This window comes from Myxocyprinus asiaticus, chromosome 5 (genome assembly GCF_019703515.2).
Source record: "Myxocyprinus asiaticus isolate MX2 ecotype Aquarium Trade chromosome 5, UBuf_Myxa_2, whole genome shotgun sequence".
In the NCBI taxonomy this organism is placed as follows: domain Eukaryota; kingdom Metazoa; phylum Chordata; class Actinopteri; order Cypriniformes; family Catostomidae; genus Myxocyprinus; species Myxocyprinus asiaticus.
The window spans coordinates 54,963,169-54,982,540 of NC_059348.1; the positions used below are offsets into that span (position 1 = coordinate 54,963,169).

Genomic DNA, 19,372 nt, shown 5'->3' on the forward strand with positions numbered 1-19,372 from the left:
GTTGCCATGGAAACGCATAATTCCGAGTTCCCAGGGCGTGAACAGCTCCGAATAGAATTTCTGAGTTTCCATCCCGTACGACATGGCGTGAACACATCTGTAACTGAAAACTACTGATTTTGAATGATGCTGCATCCACACCACTAGGTGTCACTGTAAGTCCAAGATAACATGAACAAAAAGTTACTGAGTGCACCTTATTTTTTTTATGCCTATAAGCACATTAAATATTATTTTGTCCTGTGTTAAAAATTTGTGAGTCATTTTTTAATTTAATCTGCACTGTTTATTTTTTTTTAAATTTTAATTCATGTTTTTCCCTTATATTTCTATTATTTGTGTACTCCATTAGCACTATTGTAATTTATATTAGTTTTATAACTCATTATGCATTCTCACTCTTATAAAAAAACTCTTTAATATTATATATATATATACATGTGTGAACTTCTTCATCATTTTGAGTCACGTGGTCCCACAGACAAATTCTGAGCTTTATGTACTGAAATAAAAAGGAAAACATTTAGATGATTATATTAGCCAAATGTTCGCACATGTTGAGAGTTAAATATCTCAAAAATGGATTGGTAGAAACGTAATTATATCATTAGAAAGCATTGACTTTCCTTCTTTGCTAAATTGTAATATAAAATATTTAATATTAAAATGTATTTCTGGGTCAAAGTGACTCAAACTGATGGACCAGGTTACTGATGTTTCTTATTTTCTGTGTTTCTCACTTTCCCCATGTATGCTGAATGTAGACACATTTTTTTTATTTTTTATTTGATTTACTCACAACTGGGGGAAAACTCTCATAATGAGCTTTGGTTTATTTGTTGAGCAATTTAAGCATTTGCTCCAAAAAAATAAAAAAAATAAACGTGCAGATGGATCACGACTCTGTATGTCTTAACTCGGTATGTAACTCTGAAAAACATGACGAAATGCAACATGAAGTGCACAGGACAGCAGAAGATGGCTACCTTAAAATAAAACTTTATTGCCGCCACAATTAACAGTTAACAAAATACAAAACAGAACTTTCGTTTGCCATTCAGCCTTAAAACCTAACAAAAAAAATGCATGATGGAATGTGACTAAACTAATGTTTGAAAAAAATGTTTAATGATTATTTAAAAAACAGATATACATCATATATCATCTTAAAAAAACTGCTACTCATTTAATAGTTTTGGTCTTGCTTTTGCGTCGAGAAGTTTTAACCACACTGGATTTTCTGAAATGCACACTCTTTTCCTCTAAATGTGTTGAAATCATCTCCTCTTTTTCGAAATCTTCGTCGTCAGAGGAACACTGAGTCAAATCCACAACACTGCTGTCCGGCTGTGATGGATTCCTCTCTACGATGGAAAAAAAAATCATATCAGATCATATTCATCCCTTTCTGTCAAGACTTAAAGGAATATTCTGGGTTTAACACAAGTGAAGCTCAATGGACAGCATTTGTGGCGTAATGTCGACTAGCACAAAAATGTATTTTGACTCGTTACTCCATTTCTTGAAAGAAAAATCTGGGTTACACTGAGGCACTTACAACGGAAGTCATTGGGGCAAATCTGTAAACGTTATCCATGCAAACATGATTTTAGTGCAATAAAATGGCTTACAGGGTTTGTTGTCATGACTACAGTTGTATAATTGTCTATAACTTTCCACAGATGCGGTTAGTAAGTGATTTTATGACAGTAAAATCATGTTAACACACATATTGTTTATGTCTTGTGTCTATACTTTTGAAACAGTGAGTATTTTAATGTTTACAGATTGACCCCCATTGACTTCCATTGTAAGTGTCTCACTGGAACACACAATTTTTAAATAAAACATTTCCATGCAATTCAGTTACATTATTTCAACCAATAGTTATTTGTCTGAATGTATTTGATCTAGCCTTGTTGAATGAATTTAAAATGAAATTTGTTATATCCACAATATGTCGAAAGTCATCATTTTAATTGTTGAGGCAATGTAACTTTCACCCTTCTTAGCTTTTCGACCAATCATTTGTTCATGAGTCATGAGCTCATCGTCTCAAATAGGTGACATCATCTTGCAAAAGAGATTTAAACAGAGTGACACACCGATGGAGATGCACTCTTAGCAAACACTTCATGACACAACTCAAAGGAGCAACAAACACAACACAACCAGAGCAAATACCACAATAAATAGTAAATATTACAACATTAATTCAGTTTTTACTCATGCTGCATTACATGCTAGGAAACAGCAAATGTGCACCTAGTTTGACCAGCAAAAATTGTCCCAAAACAAATGGATTAATTAAACTTAAATTTGACTAATTTAAATGGGTTGCATGCTATGAAATTAAGTTCAGGAATTGTGTTGCATCAGATCATTTAAATTAAGTACATGGAACTAGCTGCAAAGATCCTTTTTTAAGTGTTGTTTTTAAAATAAAGGAGGGACGAGTCTAAATTAGTTTTGTGGTCATCAACATTATGCTGTCCATTGAGCTTAACCAGAAATATATATATATAATAAGAGCACCAGTCCTTAGAAAATACTGTATATGGAAATATATTTATAACGCAATATAATATCTATGTTCATGCATGGCTTTCACTGATATAAGTCACATACTTGTACATATACAGTGGTGTGAAAAAGTGATTGCCCCCTAAACCTAATAACTGGTTGGGCCACCCTTAGCAGCAACAACTGCAATCAAGCGTTTGCGATAACTTGCAATGAGTCTTTTACAGCGCTGTGGAGGAATTTTGGCCCACTCATCTTTGCAGAATTGTTGTAATTCAGCCACGTTTGAGGGTTTTCGAGCATGAACTGCCTTTTTAAGGTCATGCCACAGCATCTCAATAGGATTCAGGTCAGGACTTTGACTAGGCCACTCCAAAGTCTTCATTTTGTTTTTCTTCAGCCATTCAGAGATGGACTTGCTGGTGTGTTTTGGATCATTGTCCTGCTGCAGAACCCAAGTTCGCTTCAGCTTGAGGTCACGAACAGATGGCCGGACATTCTCCTTCAGGATTTTTTGGTAGACAGCAGAATTCATGGTTCCATTTATCACAGCAAGTCTTCCAGGTCCTGAAGCAGCAAAACAGCCCCAGACCATCACACTACCACCACCATATTTTACTGTTGGTATGATGTTCTTTTTCTGAAATGCGGTGTTACTTTTACGCCAGATGTAATGGGACACACACCTTCCAAAAAGTTCAACTTTTGTCTCGTCAGTCCACAGAGTATTTTCCCAAAAGTCTTGGGGATCATCAAGATGTTTTCTGGCAAAAATGAGACGAGCTTTAATGTTCTTTTTGCTCAGCAGTGGTTTTCGTCTTGGAACTCTGCCATGCAGGCCATTTTTGCCCAGTCTCTTTCTTATGGTGGAGTCATGAACACTGACCTTAACTGAGGCAAGTGAGGCCTGCAGTTCTTTGGATGTTGTTGTGGGGTCTTTTGTGACCTCTTGGATGAGTCGTCGCTGCGCTCTTGGGGTAATTTTGGTCGGCCGGCCACTCCTGGGAAGATTCACCACTGTTCCATGTTTTCGCCATTTGTGGATAATGGCTCTCACTGTGGTTCTCTGGAGTCCCAAAGCTTTAGAAATGGCTTTATAACCTTTTCCAGACTGATAGATCTCAATTACTTTCTTTCTCATTTGTTCCTGAATCTCTTTGGATCTCGGCATGATGTCTAACTTTTGAAGATCTTTTGGTCTACTTCACTTTGTCAGGCAGGTCCTATTTAAGTGATTTCTTGATTGAGAACAGGTGTGGCAGTAATCAGGCCTGGGTGTGGCTAGAGAAATTGAACTCAGGTGTGATAAACCACAGTTAAGTTATGTTTTAACAGGTGGGGCAATCACTTTTTCACACAGGGCCATGTAGGTTTGGATTTTGTTTTCCCTTAATAATAACAACCTTCATTTAAAAACTGCATTTTGTGTTTATTTGTGTTATCTTTGACTAATATTTAAACTTGTTTGATGATCTTAAACATTTAAGTGTGACAAACATGCAAAAAAATAAGAAATCAGGAAGGGGGCAAACACTTTTTCACACCACTGTACATTTAAAAAAAAAAAAAATTTTTTATGCGTGTTCATTTATGGCCTTATATAACATTTCTGTATGGGGAATATATAGAGTTTTTTATTTTATTTTAATTTTTATCCCCTTTTCTCCCAATTTGGAATGCCCAATTCCCACTACTTAGTAGGTCCTCATGGTGGCGCGGTTACTCACCTCAATCCGGGTGGCGGAGGACAAGTCTCAGTTGCCTCCGCTTCTGAGACCGTCAATCCGCGCATCTTATCACGTGACTCGTTGTGCATGACACCGTGGAGACTCACAGCATGTGGAGGCTCATGCTACTCTCCGCAATCCACACACAACTTACCACACGCCCCATTGAGAGCGAGAACCACTAATCGTGACCACGAGGAGGTTACCCCATGTGACTAATAATTAATAATTAATAATTTTCTTTATTTAGCACACATTATACATTTGCACATATACAGTGAAATTCTTTTTTTCTTTTTCACATATCCCAGCTAGGCTGGGGTCAGAGTGCAGGGTCAGCCATGATACGGCGCCCCTGGAGCAGATAGGGTCAAGGGCCTTGCTCAGGGGCCCAACAGTGGCATCTTGGTGGAGCTGGGGCTTGAACTCCCAACCTTCTGATCAGTAACCCAGAGCCTTAACCACTGAGCTACCACTGCCCCCCAAAAAATATGGAGCGCTTCATGGATTTGCGTGTCATCCTTTCGCAGGGGCCATGCTAATCTTCTCTGTATCGATCCAATTTTAGTATATGTGCTGCCTTAGACTCTACCCTCCCTAGCAACCGGGCCAATTTGGTTGCTTAGGAGACCTGGCTGGAGTCACTCAGCACACCCTGGATTCGAACTCGAGACTCCAGGTGTGGTAGTCAGCGTCAATACTCGCTGAGATACCCAGATATTGAGCCACCAAATATATAGGGTTTTAACATCATACTGTTTACAGGCTAAAACCTTAAAGAAAATGCTTTTAAGAAAAAGTTTTAACTTTATGATTAAAAGGAAAAGTTACAATTAAAAATATAATCAATTCAAATCATTTTTTTTTTAAATTAATTTGGTGCATCACGACTGTCGTTACCCATGTTGAATTTGTGCTGTCATAAATAAAAAAACGCAAATGATATTAACAGAGGAAAGTCATACAGAATTAGAGGTAAGGGTAAAATAATAAAAGTGAATCACTCATGGTGGTTTGGATCTACTGTAGTGGAAAGCATGCATTAGAAGCTGAAGAAGCCTAAAGAGATGAACTACATGATCTTACTGTGATGGACAGGATAAAGGACAGATTTGCTGTTTTTGTCACTTTTGTCTTGTCTCACAGCTCTCCAGCTGCTATCAGACAGAAACTGAATCTCTTCTTCATCTTCACCGGCGCTCTCGAGAACTTCACACAGTAAACTTCAAAAGAGAACAAACAAACAACAACAAAAGTGTTGTTCAACAACAGAAATGTTCAGCCTGTTTTACACAAATGTTCTTCTTTTTCTCATCATAAATACTAAAAGCTGGAATTCGCTGAAACATAAGTCAGGGAATTAATTGGTCGTCTATTCTTCTAAATACTGCACGGAAAATAATAATCGAACTGCAGGGTGAAAACAAACGTTGTGTGCTATGTGTGAGTGTTTACCTGTCAATACAGAGCGCATCGAAGGGGGCGTGATTATGACACACAGGGCACGTCCACCTGGGCTTCCTCTCGTTCATTTGAAGATAGAAGAATGCATCAAAGCACTGCAGGTGGGCACAGCCTCTTGCTCGACACGGAACGGACATACGCAGTTTTGCAAGCTTACAAACACATGCACACAGACAGATATACAGACTGACAGATACAGAGATTCACTGTTGGTCTGAAACCGCACTGTTATATCGGTTTATAGGTCAGTTCGACAATCACTCTTCATGCACTTTCATAAACATCAACTACTTCCCACAACAATACATCTAAACTATCTAAAGCTAAAGATCTTAAGGAAAATTGTCTCTGAAATTCAAAAAACGTTTAAATATATTGTGCACTAAATTATGAATGGGAACTGGGGCCTTTAAGGCCTTTGCACACCAAAGGCGACTCGATAATGTGAAACGAATCGAAGACGAAAGGCCATTTCAGATAAAAAGCGACCCGGATGATCACTGTTAACATAACCATGCATGTTACGAATTAAACGTGACAACATCTAAACACAAATCCCATCTTCTTATTTTTCCTCCCAATTTGGAATGGCCAATTCCCAATGCGCTCTAAGTCCTCGTGGTAGCGTAGTGACTCGCCTCAATCCGGGTGGCGGAGGACGAATCCCAGTTGCCTCCGCGTCTGAGACCGTCAATCCGCGCATCTTATCATGTGTCTTGTTGAGCGCGTTACCGCGGAGACGTAGCGCATTTGGAGGCTTCAAGCTATTCTCTGCGGCATCCACGCACAACTCACCACGCGCCCCACCAAGAGCGAGAACCACATTATAGCGACCACGAGGAGGTTACCCCATGTGACTCTACCCTCCCTAGCAACCGGGCCAATTTGGTTGCTTAGGAGACCTGACTGGAGTCACTCAGCACGCCCTGGATTCGAACTAGCGAACTAGCGAACTCCAGGGGTGGTAGTCAGCATCAATACTCGCTGAGATACCCAGGCCCCCAAAAATTTGTTTATTAAAAAAGGTGATACAAAGGAAAATATGCTGCAATATGTTATATTAGAGATATAAGAGAACTCACATTAGATGAAATGCAAAAGCCAAAAATTCAGCAATATGGAATACATTATAAAGACAAAATCCTTGTAAGATCATAGACGGGTTTTTTTAACCTCCGGAGACCCAAGCGTGACTGATGTGTGCAAAAAAAAATTCTAGAGCAAATAGTTTTCCTAAAAATCGATGTCCTCAGCAGGGGCCTGGGTAGCTCAGTGGTAAAATACGCTGGCTACTACCCCTGGAGTTCGCTAGTCGCTAGTTCGAATCCCAGGGCGTGCTGAGTGACTCCAGGTCTCGTAAGCAACCAAATTGGCCCGGTTGCTAGGGAGGGTAGAGTCACATGGGGTAACCTCCTCGTGGTCGCTATAATGTGGTTCTCGCTCTCGGTGGGGCGCGTGGTGAGTTGAGTGTGGATGCCGTGGTGGATGGCGTGAAGCCTTCACACGCGCTATGTCTCCATGGCAACGTGCTCAACAAGCCACGTGATAAGATGCGCGGGTTGACCGTCTCAGACGCGGAGGCAACTGAGATTCGTCCTCCACCACCCGGACTGAGGCGAATCACTAAGCGACCACGAGGACTTAGAGCACATTGGGAATTGGGCATTCCAAATTGGGAGAAAAAGTCCGAAAAATCCGAAAAATTACAAAAAAATCGATGTCCTCATATGTGGACCGCAGGACTAAGTTGATTGAAGCGTAATAACCCACAGATGTGTTACATGATTGAAAATATTCAAAATAACTAACATGTTTTATTAACTTGAGGGAATGCGGTGCCAGTGTCCACATATGTGGACTTCATGTTTATCAGCATGCTGATGCGCGAAAAATGAACGGATTTTTTAAAGCGGCATATCAAACGAAACTAGAGACGCTACTCTTTACAACCAAACAGGTTTCAGTGAAAAAACTTAGAGGTTTATTACCAGAGGCACTTTTGTTGGTGCTGCGCCCATAGAAACACTTCACGGAAATCACCGTCATGTTGTTGTGTCACGTGACGTGGTGCGCCAGAAATTTAACCCTAAAATGACAGTGTAGTGTGTTTTGAACAGTATTTAGTCAGTTTAAATTAATTTAAATTCTGCATTGCATATAGTGAAGCCAAAACACACCGTCCACACATATGGACGTGGGGGGGGGGGGATTGCACAAGGTTAAAGGGGATGCAAGGCAGTGATGCAGCCATATCATTTACATGTTAAGAGAACCCATATGAGAATTTCTTTCTTCAGTTTTTAAGGCATTTGATGCAAATGAAACACACATCCTCACTGCTGGTTCAGGATTGGTGCTGCAACTGGTGCACTGGTTTTGGTCATTGCAGCAGCTTCCGAGACGCTCATATTTTATTGGTCAGGGCATTTCATCACCAGGGGGAAGAATAAAAATCAACACAATCGCCATAAAAATCTCCACAATCTCTTTGTTGGCGTGCGGATGTTCGCTCCAGGTGTTAATTGGCTTCATAGGAATCCATTGTTTCGACTCAAAATGTTAATCGCTGCGAAATTCACGTTAGGTGTGCAAAGGCCATTAAACTAAAATTACCAAAACATGAAAATAGTCCACAGTCTTATGACTTAAGCCTTCTGAAGCCATGCAATAGCTTTGTGCAATAGACTGAAAATTCAGCATTTTTTTCATCCAAATAGGTTTGGAACGACATGAAGAAGAGTAAATAACGACACAACTGTTATTTTAGTGTGGGAATTCTTACCGGACATAAAAGTGATATTTGTAGCCCTGTTGTAGCGATTTCATTTTCTGGATCAGAGCGCAGTTTCTCAAAAACTATTAAGTCAAATGAAGTGACAGCATTAAAATGAATAAAAGTATTCTTAAAACATGTTAAAAAAAATACAATAATTTTAATTAAATAAAAAGCAAAACATTCAAAAAAGTAAACATTCACACACACATACACATCAACCAAATGCTAATTTAAAAAAATATGTCAAATGTTAAATGATTTTTTTTTAAATGTGGTTGCTTGGAGCCTGTCTAATTTATTTTCAACACATAGAATGTTCCAGATCTTTAAGTGAATATTGGCTAAAACCTGCATTAGCTGATCTCTTATGTGTTAGACAGCAATATTTCAGAAGGTCAGAATTAGAAGATCGCAAACACTGATTTGGAACATATTTGTTCCTCAAAATAGTGTAAGATAATAGATAAATAACAGGTGTTAATTTAAATGACAAATATTCCTTTATTCCACTGCCTCCAGAAAAAAAGAAAAGAATTAGTCCATGAAATAGATTTCCTAAGTTAATTGTTTCTGATAATCCAGTGCACTTACTGTATACTATAATACAAATATAATGTAATATAATATAATGAAATAAAATATAATATAATTATAATATAATATAGATATAATGTAATATAATAAAATATAATATAATTATAATAAAATAAAATATAATATAAATAAATAATATAAATATAATGTAATATAATAATATAATTATAATAAAAAATATAAATATAATTATAATTATAATAAAATAATATAAAATAAAATAGAAATATTATGTAACAATAAAATAATTATAATATAATAAAATAATATATAATATAAATATAATTTAATAAAATAAAATAATTATAATATAATAAAATAAAATATAAATATAATGTAATATAATAAAATATAATTATAATATAATAAAATAAAATATAATTATAATATAATAAATTAATATATAATATAATATAAATATAATGTAATAATAAAATAAAATATAATTATAATATAATAAAATAAAATATAATACAATACAATATAATAAAATATAATTATACTATAATAAAGTAAAATATAATACAATACAATATAATAAAATATAATTATACTATAATAAAATAAAATATAATGTAATATAATAAAATATAATGTAATATAATAAAATATAATGTAATATAATAAAATATAATATAAATACAATACAATATAATTATAATAAAATAAAATAAAATAAAATATAATATAATTATAATATAATATAAATAAATAATATAAATATAAATGTAATATAATAATATAATATAATTATAATAAAAAATATAAATATAATTATAATTATAATAAAATAATATAAAATAAAATATAAATATAATGTAATATAATAAAATAATTATAATATAATAAAATAATATATAATATAAATATAATTTAATAATAAAATAAATATAATTATAATATAATAAAATAAAATATAAATATAATGTAATAATAAAATATAATAATATAATAAAATAATATATAATATATTATAAATATAATGTAATAATAAAATAAAATATAATTACAATATAATTAAATAAAATATAATAAAATACAATATAATATAATAAAATACAATTATACTATAATAAAATAAAATATAATACAATACAATATAATATAATAAAATATAATTATACTATAATAAAATAAAATATAATGTAATATAATAAAATATAATATAATGTAATATAATAAAATATAATGTAATATAATAAAATATAAAATATTTTAAAATATAAAATAAAATAAAATATAATATAATATAAATACAATACAATATAATAAAATATAATGTAATATAATAAAATATAAAATATTTTAAAATATAAAATAAAATAAAATATAATATAATATAATATAATAAAATAAAATATAGTATAATAAAATATAATATAATATAACCAGCATAACCAGCTGGTCTTGTGTTATACCAGTTGGCAGTTTTTTCAGAAGAGGTTTCTAAACAGATAATAAATACAAGTAAAATGTGCTCACCTCGCTGTCTGCAGAGCTGCAGTTGCTCCACCACTGAACTGCGCAGCTGCATCAACAACTCCTGAGAGGAAACCATCCTCACCAGATACACAGCAGCACTGTAACACTACACACATATATATACACACACACACACACACACACACACACAGACACACAGACACACAGACACACAGACACACAGACACACAGACACACACACAGACACACACACACAGAGACCGAGCTCAGTCACAACTATTAAACTGGACAAATCTCACGAAACCTGTCAAGAAATGTCCAGGCCAAATAATCAGATGTTATTTTGCATTAAAAAAAAATGAAACCTATTGATACATTATTTTCATGACACATTTTTTCCCACATTAAACATAGTACATTTAATGTTAAATAAAACAATTTTAATAAATAAAAAACAAATAAATTAGAATAATTTCATTTAACGTTAATGGGATTCATAATCCTATTAAACGGACTAAAATATTATCAAAACTGAAAATAATGTCACACGTCTACTTTTAGTGCTAAATATAGGCTTCAATTCCTTTATGCAAAATAATAATATAATTACCTTGTTTGTATAGCATATTTTAGCAATATAGCACAAAGTGTGTCACTAAACATGAAATCAAAACACATTCAAAACGCTCAATTGTTTTTTTAAGATTTATGCATTTAAATTTCATAGCAAAATTCCCTCAAATTGAGTTGTTTAATTTAAAAAAAATATATATTATTAATACAATGTAACATATTTAGTTCATTTTGTTAAATATTAAGAATATTAAAAATAGGCTAAAATCTATATTTTTTCGAGTGTTTATAAAACAGCGCATTCACATACTGATAAATGCAAGTTTATTAAAAACAAGGTTTTTATCGAGATTTTAAAAAACAGACATTATTCCTTTTTTTTAGGGGGTGGTGAAATATGACGTGGACATGTTTTTGTGTAATCTCAGAAAATATAATTGAGAGGTAATGACTAAGTATGTCAATTCAAATGTCTTGAGATAATCTACAGTAGAGAGGACAGAGAAAAATGAACATGTTTTAAAAGATTCCTCATTAATATATTTGTGTGGGATTATTTCTATGAGACATACTTACCTTGCAGATGTTTCCCCATACCACCGAGAGCTGATTTGTGAATGAGAGGTACAAACAAGGTGTGATGTCGATTGGACGACACGGACGAGAAGGTTCAGTCCCCACTCTATTGCATGAATACGAACACTGTAACAACAGAGCCTAAATAAGACCTAAATAACATTTCAAGAGCACTGACAGAATTAAAATGCAACTAAGATGAAATAGAAGTTGGCATATTATGGACAAATAAAGCTTTGATGCCGCAAGACACCTGTACAGGACAGTTAGTGTTATTAACGGAAACGCCAATATTTGGCGGATACTGATCTTCTTCCACGCCGATGCTCTCAGTGTAGCAAATCCTGAAAGACACATCAAAAGTGTGTAAAAGCTTTCAGAGTTCACACTGGTTTATAGAGTAACAGACAAATGTTTGGACATACTAGACTGCTTTCTCGTGATGCTTCAATGTTTGAATTTAGCTTTAAATGTATGAGTTGGAGCACATAGTGAAGAATAATCAGCCAACACGGTTGAAATGAAGCTGCTTGAGATTTTCATTAGTTTAACATTTTTAGTCACTATATAATTATCTATATACTTCCATTTGTGTTATAGTTTTGACGACTTTACTATTATTCTTAAATTTGGAATATAGTAATAATAAGAATTGAGTACCGTAGGTGTGTCCAAACTTTTGACTGCTATTGAATACGTGCAACTTATTTAAAGGGATAGGTCACCCATCATTTTTTTTCCCTCCCCTTTTTCTCCCCAATTTGGAATGGCCAATTCCCAATGCACTCTAAGTCCTCGTGGTGGCGTAGTGACTCGCCTCAATCCGGGTGGCGGAGGACGAACCTCAGTTGCCTCCGCATCTGAGACCGTCAATCTGAGCATCTTATCACGTGGCTTGCTGAGCGCGTTACCGTGGAGACGTAGCGCGTGTGGAGGCTTCACGATATTCTCTGCGGCATCCACGCACAACCACCCAGAGCGAACCACATTATAGCGACCACGAGGAGGCTACTCCATGTGACTCTACCCTCCCTAGCAACCGGGCCAATTTGGTTGCTTAGGAGACCTGGCTGGAGTCACTCAGCACGCCCTGGATTCGAACTCACGACACCAGGGGTGATAGTCAGCGTCTTTCCTCACTGAGCTACCCAGGCCACCATCATTTACTCACCCTCATGCCATCTAAAATTCTTATGACATTCTTTCTTCTGCAGAACACAAACGAAGATATTTTTAATGGATGCATGAGGTGTTTTTGTCCACACAATGCAAGTCAATGGGGTCCAACACTTTCAAGCTCCAGAAAGCACATAAAGGCAGCATAAAAGTAATCTATACGAATCCAGTGGTTTCATCCATGTCTCCTGAAGCAATATGATCAGTTTTGTGTAAGAAACAGACCAAAATTTAAGTCCTTATTCACTATAAATCTTGACATCCACAGTCTCTTTGGGGCATTCATGAGAGAAGCTCATTCACATACTTCCTTGCTCTTGTCGCTTGTGCAGGGTGCTTAACACTGTGTTGCCCGGTCCACGGTTTTCACACCAAGTTCGGCTACTTTGAAAACATAAAAGTCGTGTTAAAATGATAGTCACTGGTTGACTGTTTTTTAGGACACTTTTAAAATGTCAAGTTGACACCAAAAGATGATAAACACTAGAAAATTAAAATGCAATGTCTTATTGATGTAAAACGTTAATGGGATTGAGGACCTGGCAACCGCGTGCAGCGTCAAAGCATCAGCGTCTTGAAGCCTGCACTGAGTTCCAATCGGGCCGGATATCATTAATAGCGAATAAGGACTTAAATTTTGGTCTGTTTCTTAACCAAAGCGGCCGTATTCCTTCAGGAGACATGGATTAAACCACTCGAATCATATGGGTTACATTAATGCTGCTTTTTTCTTTTTGGACCCCATTGACTTACATTGTTTGGACAAAAACGGCTCATACATCCTTCAAAAAATCTTAATTTGTGTTCCGCAGAAGAAAGAAAGTCATGCAAGTTTGAGACGGCATAAGGGTGAGTAAACGATGAGAGAATTATAATTTTTGGGTGAACTGTTCCTTTATTTTCTCTCCTCCAGACACACAAACCGAGGTGCACACACACATTAGGTGATCCCAGAAGCATTCTGACACCCATAGTAAAATTTCACCTGAGAACCACCTGAATGCACATCAGGCCAGACTGTGATTTCCTGAGATAAGGAAGGATTATTAAGGATTAAGTCAATAAAAACTCTTAAAGGAACAGTTCACCCAAAAATGAAAATTCTCTCATCATTTACTCACCCTCATGCCATCCCAGATGTGTATGACTTTCTTTCTTCTGCAGAACACAAATGAAGATTTTTATAAGAATATTTCAGCTCCGTAGGTCCTCACAATGCAAGTGAATGGTGACCAGAACTTTGAAGGTCCAAAAAGCAAATAAAGTCAGCATAAAAGTAATCTATGACAGGTCTAGGTAAGAAACAGTTCAATATTTAAATCTTTTTTTACTATAAATCTCCACTTTTACTTTCACTTCCACACTCTTATTTTGTTTTTGGTGATTCACATTCTTCGTACATATCGCCATCTACTGGGCAGGGAGGAGAATTTATAGTAAAAAAAGGACTTAAATATTGATCTGTTTCTCACCCACACCTATCATATCACTTCTGAAGACATGGATTAAACCACTGGAGTCATATGGATTACTTTTATGCTGACTTAAGTGATTTTTGGAGCTTCAAAGTTCTGGTCATCATTCACTTGCATTGTATGGACCTACAGAGCTGAAATATTCTTCTAAAAATCTTCATGGTGAGAGAGTTTTCATTGTTGGGTGAACTGTTCCTTTAAATGCTCAAAGGAAAAATTAAAAGAGCTCTGCAATGTGGTAACTTATGATCAAATACAATACGGACTATACAGTGGCCTCATAAACTTATTTTTGTAGAATATTTAGCTTGGAAAGAGTGTGTGAGCTATCTTTCTTTAAAATAAATGCCACTTGCTTGATATTTTGTATCTAACGCAATGCCATTCAGACATTTTAAAGTGTGACTTAACAGATACGCATTAAGAACGGCACATATGTTTAAGTTGCCATTTCCCACTATACCAACATCCCGCTTCACAAACACTAACACTAAGTCTCTGTACAGATGGAAATCACTGCAATGGTCGATTATAACTCATTATTGATCTATGAATGAAGACTGGAGAGAAACTCACTGGCAGCTCTTCTGGATCTGCACCTGTTGACTTGCACTGAGATGCAATTTGAAATTAGAGGTCTGTATGATTCCTCCATATGTGGGCACTGAAAAAATGAGAAGACAAGAAGAGGACTTATAATTTTCATAATGAAGATCCACATCATCATATGTGATAAAATGTAACCAAAACACTACCAGTAAAGCAAACCAACATTATGATTAGATGGAGCATGGCGTTTCATGTTTGCGTCGTACCTAGTGGTGTAGGGGGCAGAATGGTGTCCAGTGTTTGGTAGAAGGGCAGTTTCATCATCTGCTGTTCTGAAGAGATGGGTACCAGTGTTTCAGGCTTGCCAGAAGAGACATCCTCTGGCATGGAGATCATTTCTACAGGACTGGGTGTGCTGGGTGTAATTTGACTGGGCTTTGAGCTCTGCCGGGCATCTTTTGAAACCTGACGGAGTTTGTGGAGTTCTCTGACAGCTAACAGCATCTCAGGAGAGCACTCATTCTGCAGCACATCCGTCACTCTCTTTAGAAGATCCTTCTTCAGCCCACTTTTACTCTTGCCCATCTGAGAGAGCAGAGAGCGAAGTTCTGTCACCCGTAAGGCCTCCAGCATTACCTGCGGGACAGGTGAGGTACTGCACATGTGAACATTACTTTACAACACAGTTTTTAAATGATAAATTAGGATGAATTTATGGTGAGTACCAGAGTAACTTCTTTAGACCCTTAAACGCATACCTCAGTATTCCTCAACCTTTCAATTACAAATGAGTACTATATTCATACAAATGACAATCACATTGATTTTCTGTGTGACAGTGTGAATTATCAGTATTCCATATGCGTGTACACATACAGTACATTTTATACATGCTATTTGTTACTTAAGGTGGTGCTGTTGTGTCAGTGACTGAAGCAGCATGGAAGTAAACTATAGCAAGTTTAACACATGAAAACTGTCATTTGGGTGTACTGCGTTGTGCGTTTATTTAGACTCAAAATGTGCCCGAGATAATACATATGTGTAGATTACGTGTTTGGGGTAGCTCAATATGTGTTTAACAGCCAGTTGCGTCTCATGAAATTGTGGCATCTTCTCTTTGATATGTGAAAAATAAAACATAAAAATATATCAGAACATATTCTCTTCTATTCATTTCTAATTGTCTTGAAAATTCTTTGAAAATTTTACACTCTCCAGGCGTTTTGTAGATCCATTTGTGAATGATATAAGACTCGAGTATGTAATAACGTTCGGTGAAATACCCATGCATTTAAGAGTGTAGCTCCTCGTGGTCGTGATTAGTGGTTCTCGCTCTCAATGGGGCGTGTGGTAAGTTGTGCGTGGATCGCGGAGAGTAGCATGAGCCTCCACATGCTGTGAGTCTCCGCAGTGTCATGCACAACGAGTCACGTGATAAGATGCGCGGACTGCCGGTCTCGGAAGCGGAGGCAACTGAGACTTGTCCTCCGCCACCCAGATTGAGGTGAGTAACCGCGCCACCACGAGGACCTACTAAGTAGTGGGAATTGGGCATTCTGAATTGGGAGAAAAGGGGATAAAAAAAATAAATAAAAAAAGAGTGTAGTTGTACAAAACTGTATTAAAAATACAGTGGCACACACTGACAAATATACAGTACACACACACTTAATCCTATAGCGGGGTAAGTTGTCACAGTGAAAACCTGCTGTTTATTGACACTTTTTTGAGAAAAACTTTTATGAATTATGAAATATCTATAAATTTAAAAGACATTCCAAAACATATTAGTATTTATAATAAACAATTATGGTGTGTGTGTGTGCGTGTGCGTGTGTAGGGGTTATAAATATATAAAATATAACATTGTTGGCCAACAACAATCAGAATTAATCAATTTGATAAAATAACATATTGAATATTAGGCTACATACAATATATTTACTCTTGTCCTAAGAACAAACTTGATACCTTTTAGTTAAAAATATACCTTCATTATATATTTGACTCCTGAATGTATGCCAGTGTGGTTTTATTGTGTTCACCGAAAAGATTAGTTAATAGGATTCAAAAAATAAATAAATAAATAAATAATTAAAAAAAATAATAATATATATTTATATAATTTAAGACAGTTTTGCATATATTAGGTGACTGAAACCTGCTAAAGAAAATAAATATATAAATAATAATAATAATAATAATAATATTATATATATTATATATATATATATATATATATATATATATATATATATATATATATATATGCAATTGGAGTTTTGACTGTAGCTGTAACTTCTTCATGTGACAACTAGCCCAGGTCTAACCTGTTTAACTCATTTATATCTATTATTTTATTATTTTGTCAATGCACCTGTAAAATGAACGTGACCACGTTTGTTGCGGTACATCTTTCATCTTACAAATAAGGCCGAAAATGAAATTACTTACCGTGGCTTCCAGAACATCTGTGGACATAATCACGCAGAACCAGCGAATATCCCTGAAGATTTTTAGCGTGAAGTTCCCGAAAAATACCTAAAACATCGAGAGCAGCGGCAGAAACGACGATCATACGTCACCAAACAAAGCGAGTCAGAGTCACGTGACCAGAGGTGTTAACTGAGAGCTGAAGTAAATATACGCGTCATTTAAGATGTTTGTGATATTATCTGTGTGTTTCAGCGCGTCATATGTGAATAAATGTCCTCCAGTGTTTTTACACAATGTTATATCTGCTGCGACTGATAACTTTTAATACTGCCGCTGTCATGATCTGTATCGGATAGAGGTTGAGCTCAGTGGCTCTGTGCAAAATAAAATACTAGCGAACTGCTTACTGCGAAGTACATACTGCGTGCTGCGTACTACAAAAATAGTGACTGAAACCATATCCAGTATGCAACGATAAACGTCTCAAACAGTAGCGTGCTGCGTCTTTTTGCGCACTGCATGTTTAATTCAACCAATGGCGAGTAACCATATTGTAAATAAGCAATGTTATTTTGCATTTTAATGTGATTTTATGTTTAAAAAAAATAAATAAAAAAAAGTATTTTGACAGTCCGATCAAATAATGAGTAAAAAACATTATTGTCTGATACAGTACACTCAAAAAAAAAATAAAAATAAAAAAAAATAATAACAAATAAATAATAATAATAAAAATAAGATTTATGCATTTAAATTTATGCAACAAAATTCCATCAAATTAAATTAAATAATCTTTAATGAAATAATATAAAATTAAATATTTTAAGTTTAACATTTATGAATTAAAACAATTTTGTAAGACATTACACAACTCAGTTATGAAATTGAAATGCATAAATCTTAATAAATAAATAAATAAATAGATAAATAAATAGGCTAAAATAGTTTTTGAATGTATTCCATGCAGTGTGCTCTGGCTGTACTGAACATTTTGGAAAATAAATAAATAATTACAAGTGGTCATCCAAGTTCTTTGCATACAGACAATTCGGATACTGTGCAAAATACATATACTGCATTCTGCATTGCCAACATAGCCAGTGTATTACATGACAACACCACTACACTCTAAAAAGCTTGCCTATAATTTTGAATTCTGAATTTTGAATGAATGTTCAGAAAGCTACTTCTGCATATGACAAAGAAATGCATTCATGTGAGTTATTTTTGCAGTGGAGAGGATGTCAAAGAGGCGTCCTTCATTTGATATTTAAAAATGGTAATTTATCCAGTGAAGGCAGATAAATAGAATAGAATAGAATAGAATAGAATAGTATCTTTATTGCCATATTACAATTTATTTTGATCACATTAATAATGCAGTGTTGTTATTCAGAATGGGGGCTATACATGTGCTTTGACATTTTGATGGAAAATTTCTGCTTTATAACACGATCAGAGATACTATGTTAAAGAATCGTGGACAAATACATCCAGCTATAATTGTTTACATTATGCGAGCTAATGCCATAGCTATAACTTAGATGTTCTTCCATAGAGATAATGAACATTATGTTGAAGCAAAATGATTACACACCAGCTTTTGTCCTATGTGCTGTATTTTCTGAGTTTCACTGTCTTTGGGGGTTGTTTGGTGTGTTTGTTTAAATCCAGCAGAGGGAGTTGAAAGTCTTTTTGAAAAACACCACCCAGCTCTCAGCCAGTGCTGCCAGGGGTCGTTTCCATGACTCCCAGAGTCTCTTGGGACAGCCCGGTATCTATGGAGATGACTCTGTCCTGTGCACTGGCCAGAGAAGGTGACCTTAGGAGGTGACCCTTGACCTTAGGGTCACCCATGGGGTCAAGGGGTCAATAGTGGCCAGTGGGCTTGGACAGTACTCACACTGATTGGCTGTCCTTTCAACTGGCTAAACTTTCATCTAAATGATTAGAATATTGACCAGTATACTAAGTATTTAAATTAAGATGTTATTTCCTAACATTTCTGAGCTTAAAAACAAAACAAAAAGAAAAACAAAAAGTGAATAATTCTTACT

General features: G+C 35.3%; 1 protein-coding gene and 1 non-coding gene across 2 annotated transcripts; both read right to left on the reverse strand.

Annotated features, from left to right (window-relative positions):
• Nucleotides 1-1,002: 1,002 nt before the first annotated feature.
• On the reverse strand, nucleotides 1,003-17,481 carry pias4b (protein inhibitor of activated STAT, 4b). Its single transcript, XM_051698668.1, has 11 exons — nucleotides 17,334-17,481; nucleotides 15,143-15,512; nucleotides 14,904-14,991; nucleotides 13,838-13,879; nucleotides 11,930-12,020; nucleotides 11,677-11,802; nucleotides 10,567-10,672; nucleotides 8,497-8,570; nucleotides 5,706-5,866; nucleotides 5,337-5,473; nucleotides 1,003-1,364 (listed from the first exon to the last, which is right to left on the reverse strand). The coding sequence occupies exons 1-11, from the start codon at nucleotides 17,358-17,360 to the stop codon at nucleotides 1,183-1,185; spliced, it is 1,404 nt and encodes a 467-aa protein (XP_051554628.1). The 5' UTR covers nucleotides 17,361-17,481; the 3' UTR covers nucleotides 1,003-1,182.
• On the reverse strand, nucleotides 4,736-4,839 carry LOC127441723 (U6 spliceosomal RNA). The gene has a single exon (XR_007897385.1). It is a non-coding gene; the product is annotated as a U6 spliceosomal RNA (small nuclear RNA).
• Nucleotides 17,482-19,372: the final 1,891 nt, after the last annotated feature.

Bases quoted from the DNA above. Each gene is read 5' to 3' on its own strand.
- pias4b (XM_051698668.1), bottom strand. From the start codon at position 17,360: ATGTCCACAGATGTTCTGGAAGCCACG. The intron at 15,513-17,333 runs GTAAGTAATTTC...CCTGTCCCGCAG, and splicing joins CAGATGTTCTGGAAGCCACG to GTAATGCTGGAGGCCTTACG. The intron at 14,992-15,142 runs GTACGACGCAAA...TCATTTTTTCAG, and splicing joins TCTGCCCCCTACACCACTAG to TGCCCACATATGGAGGAATC.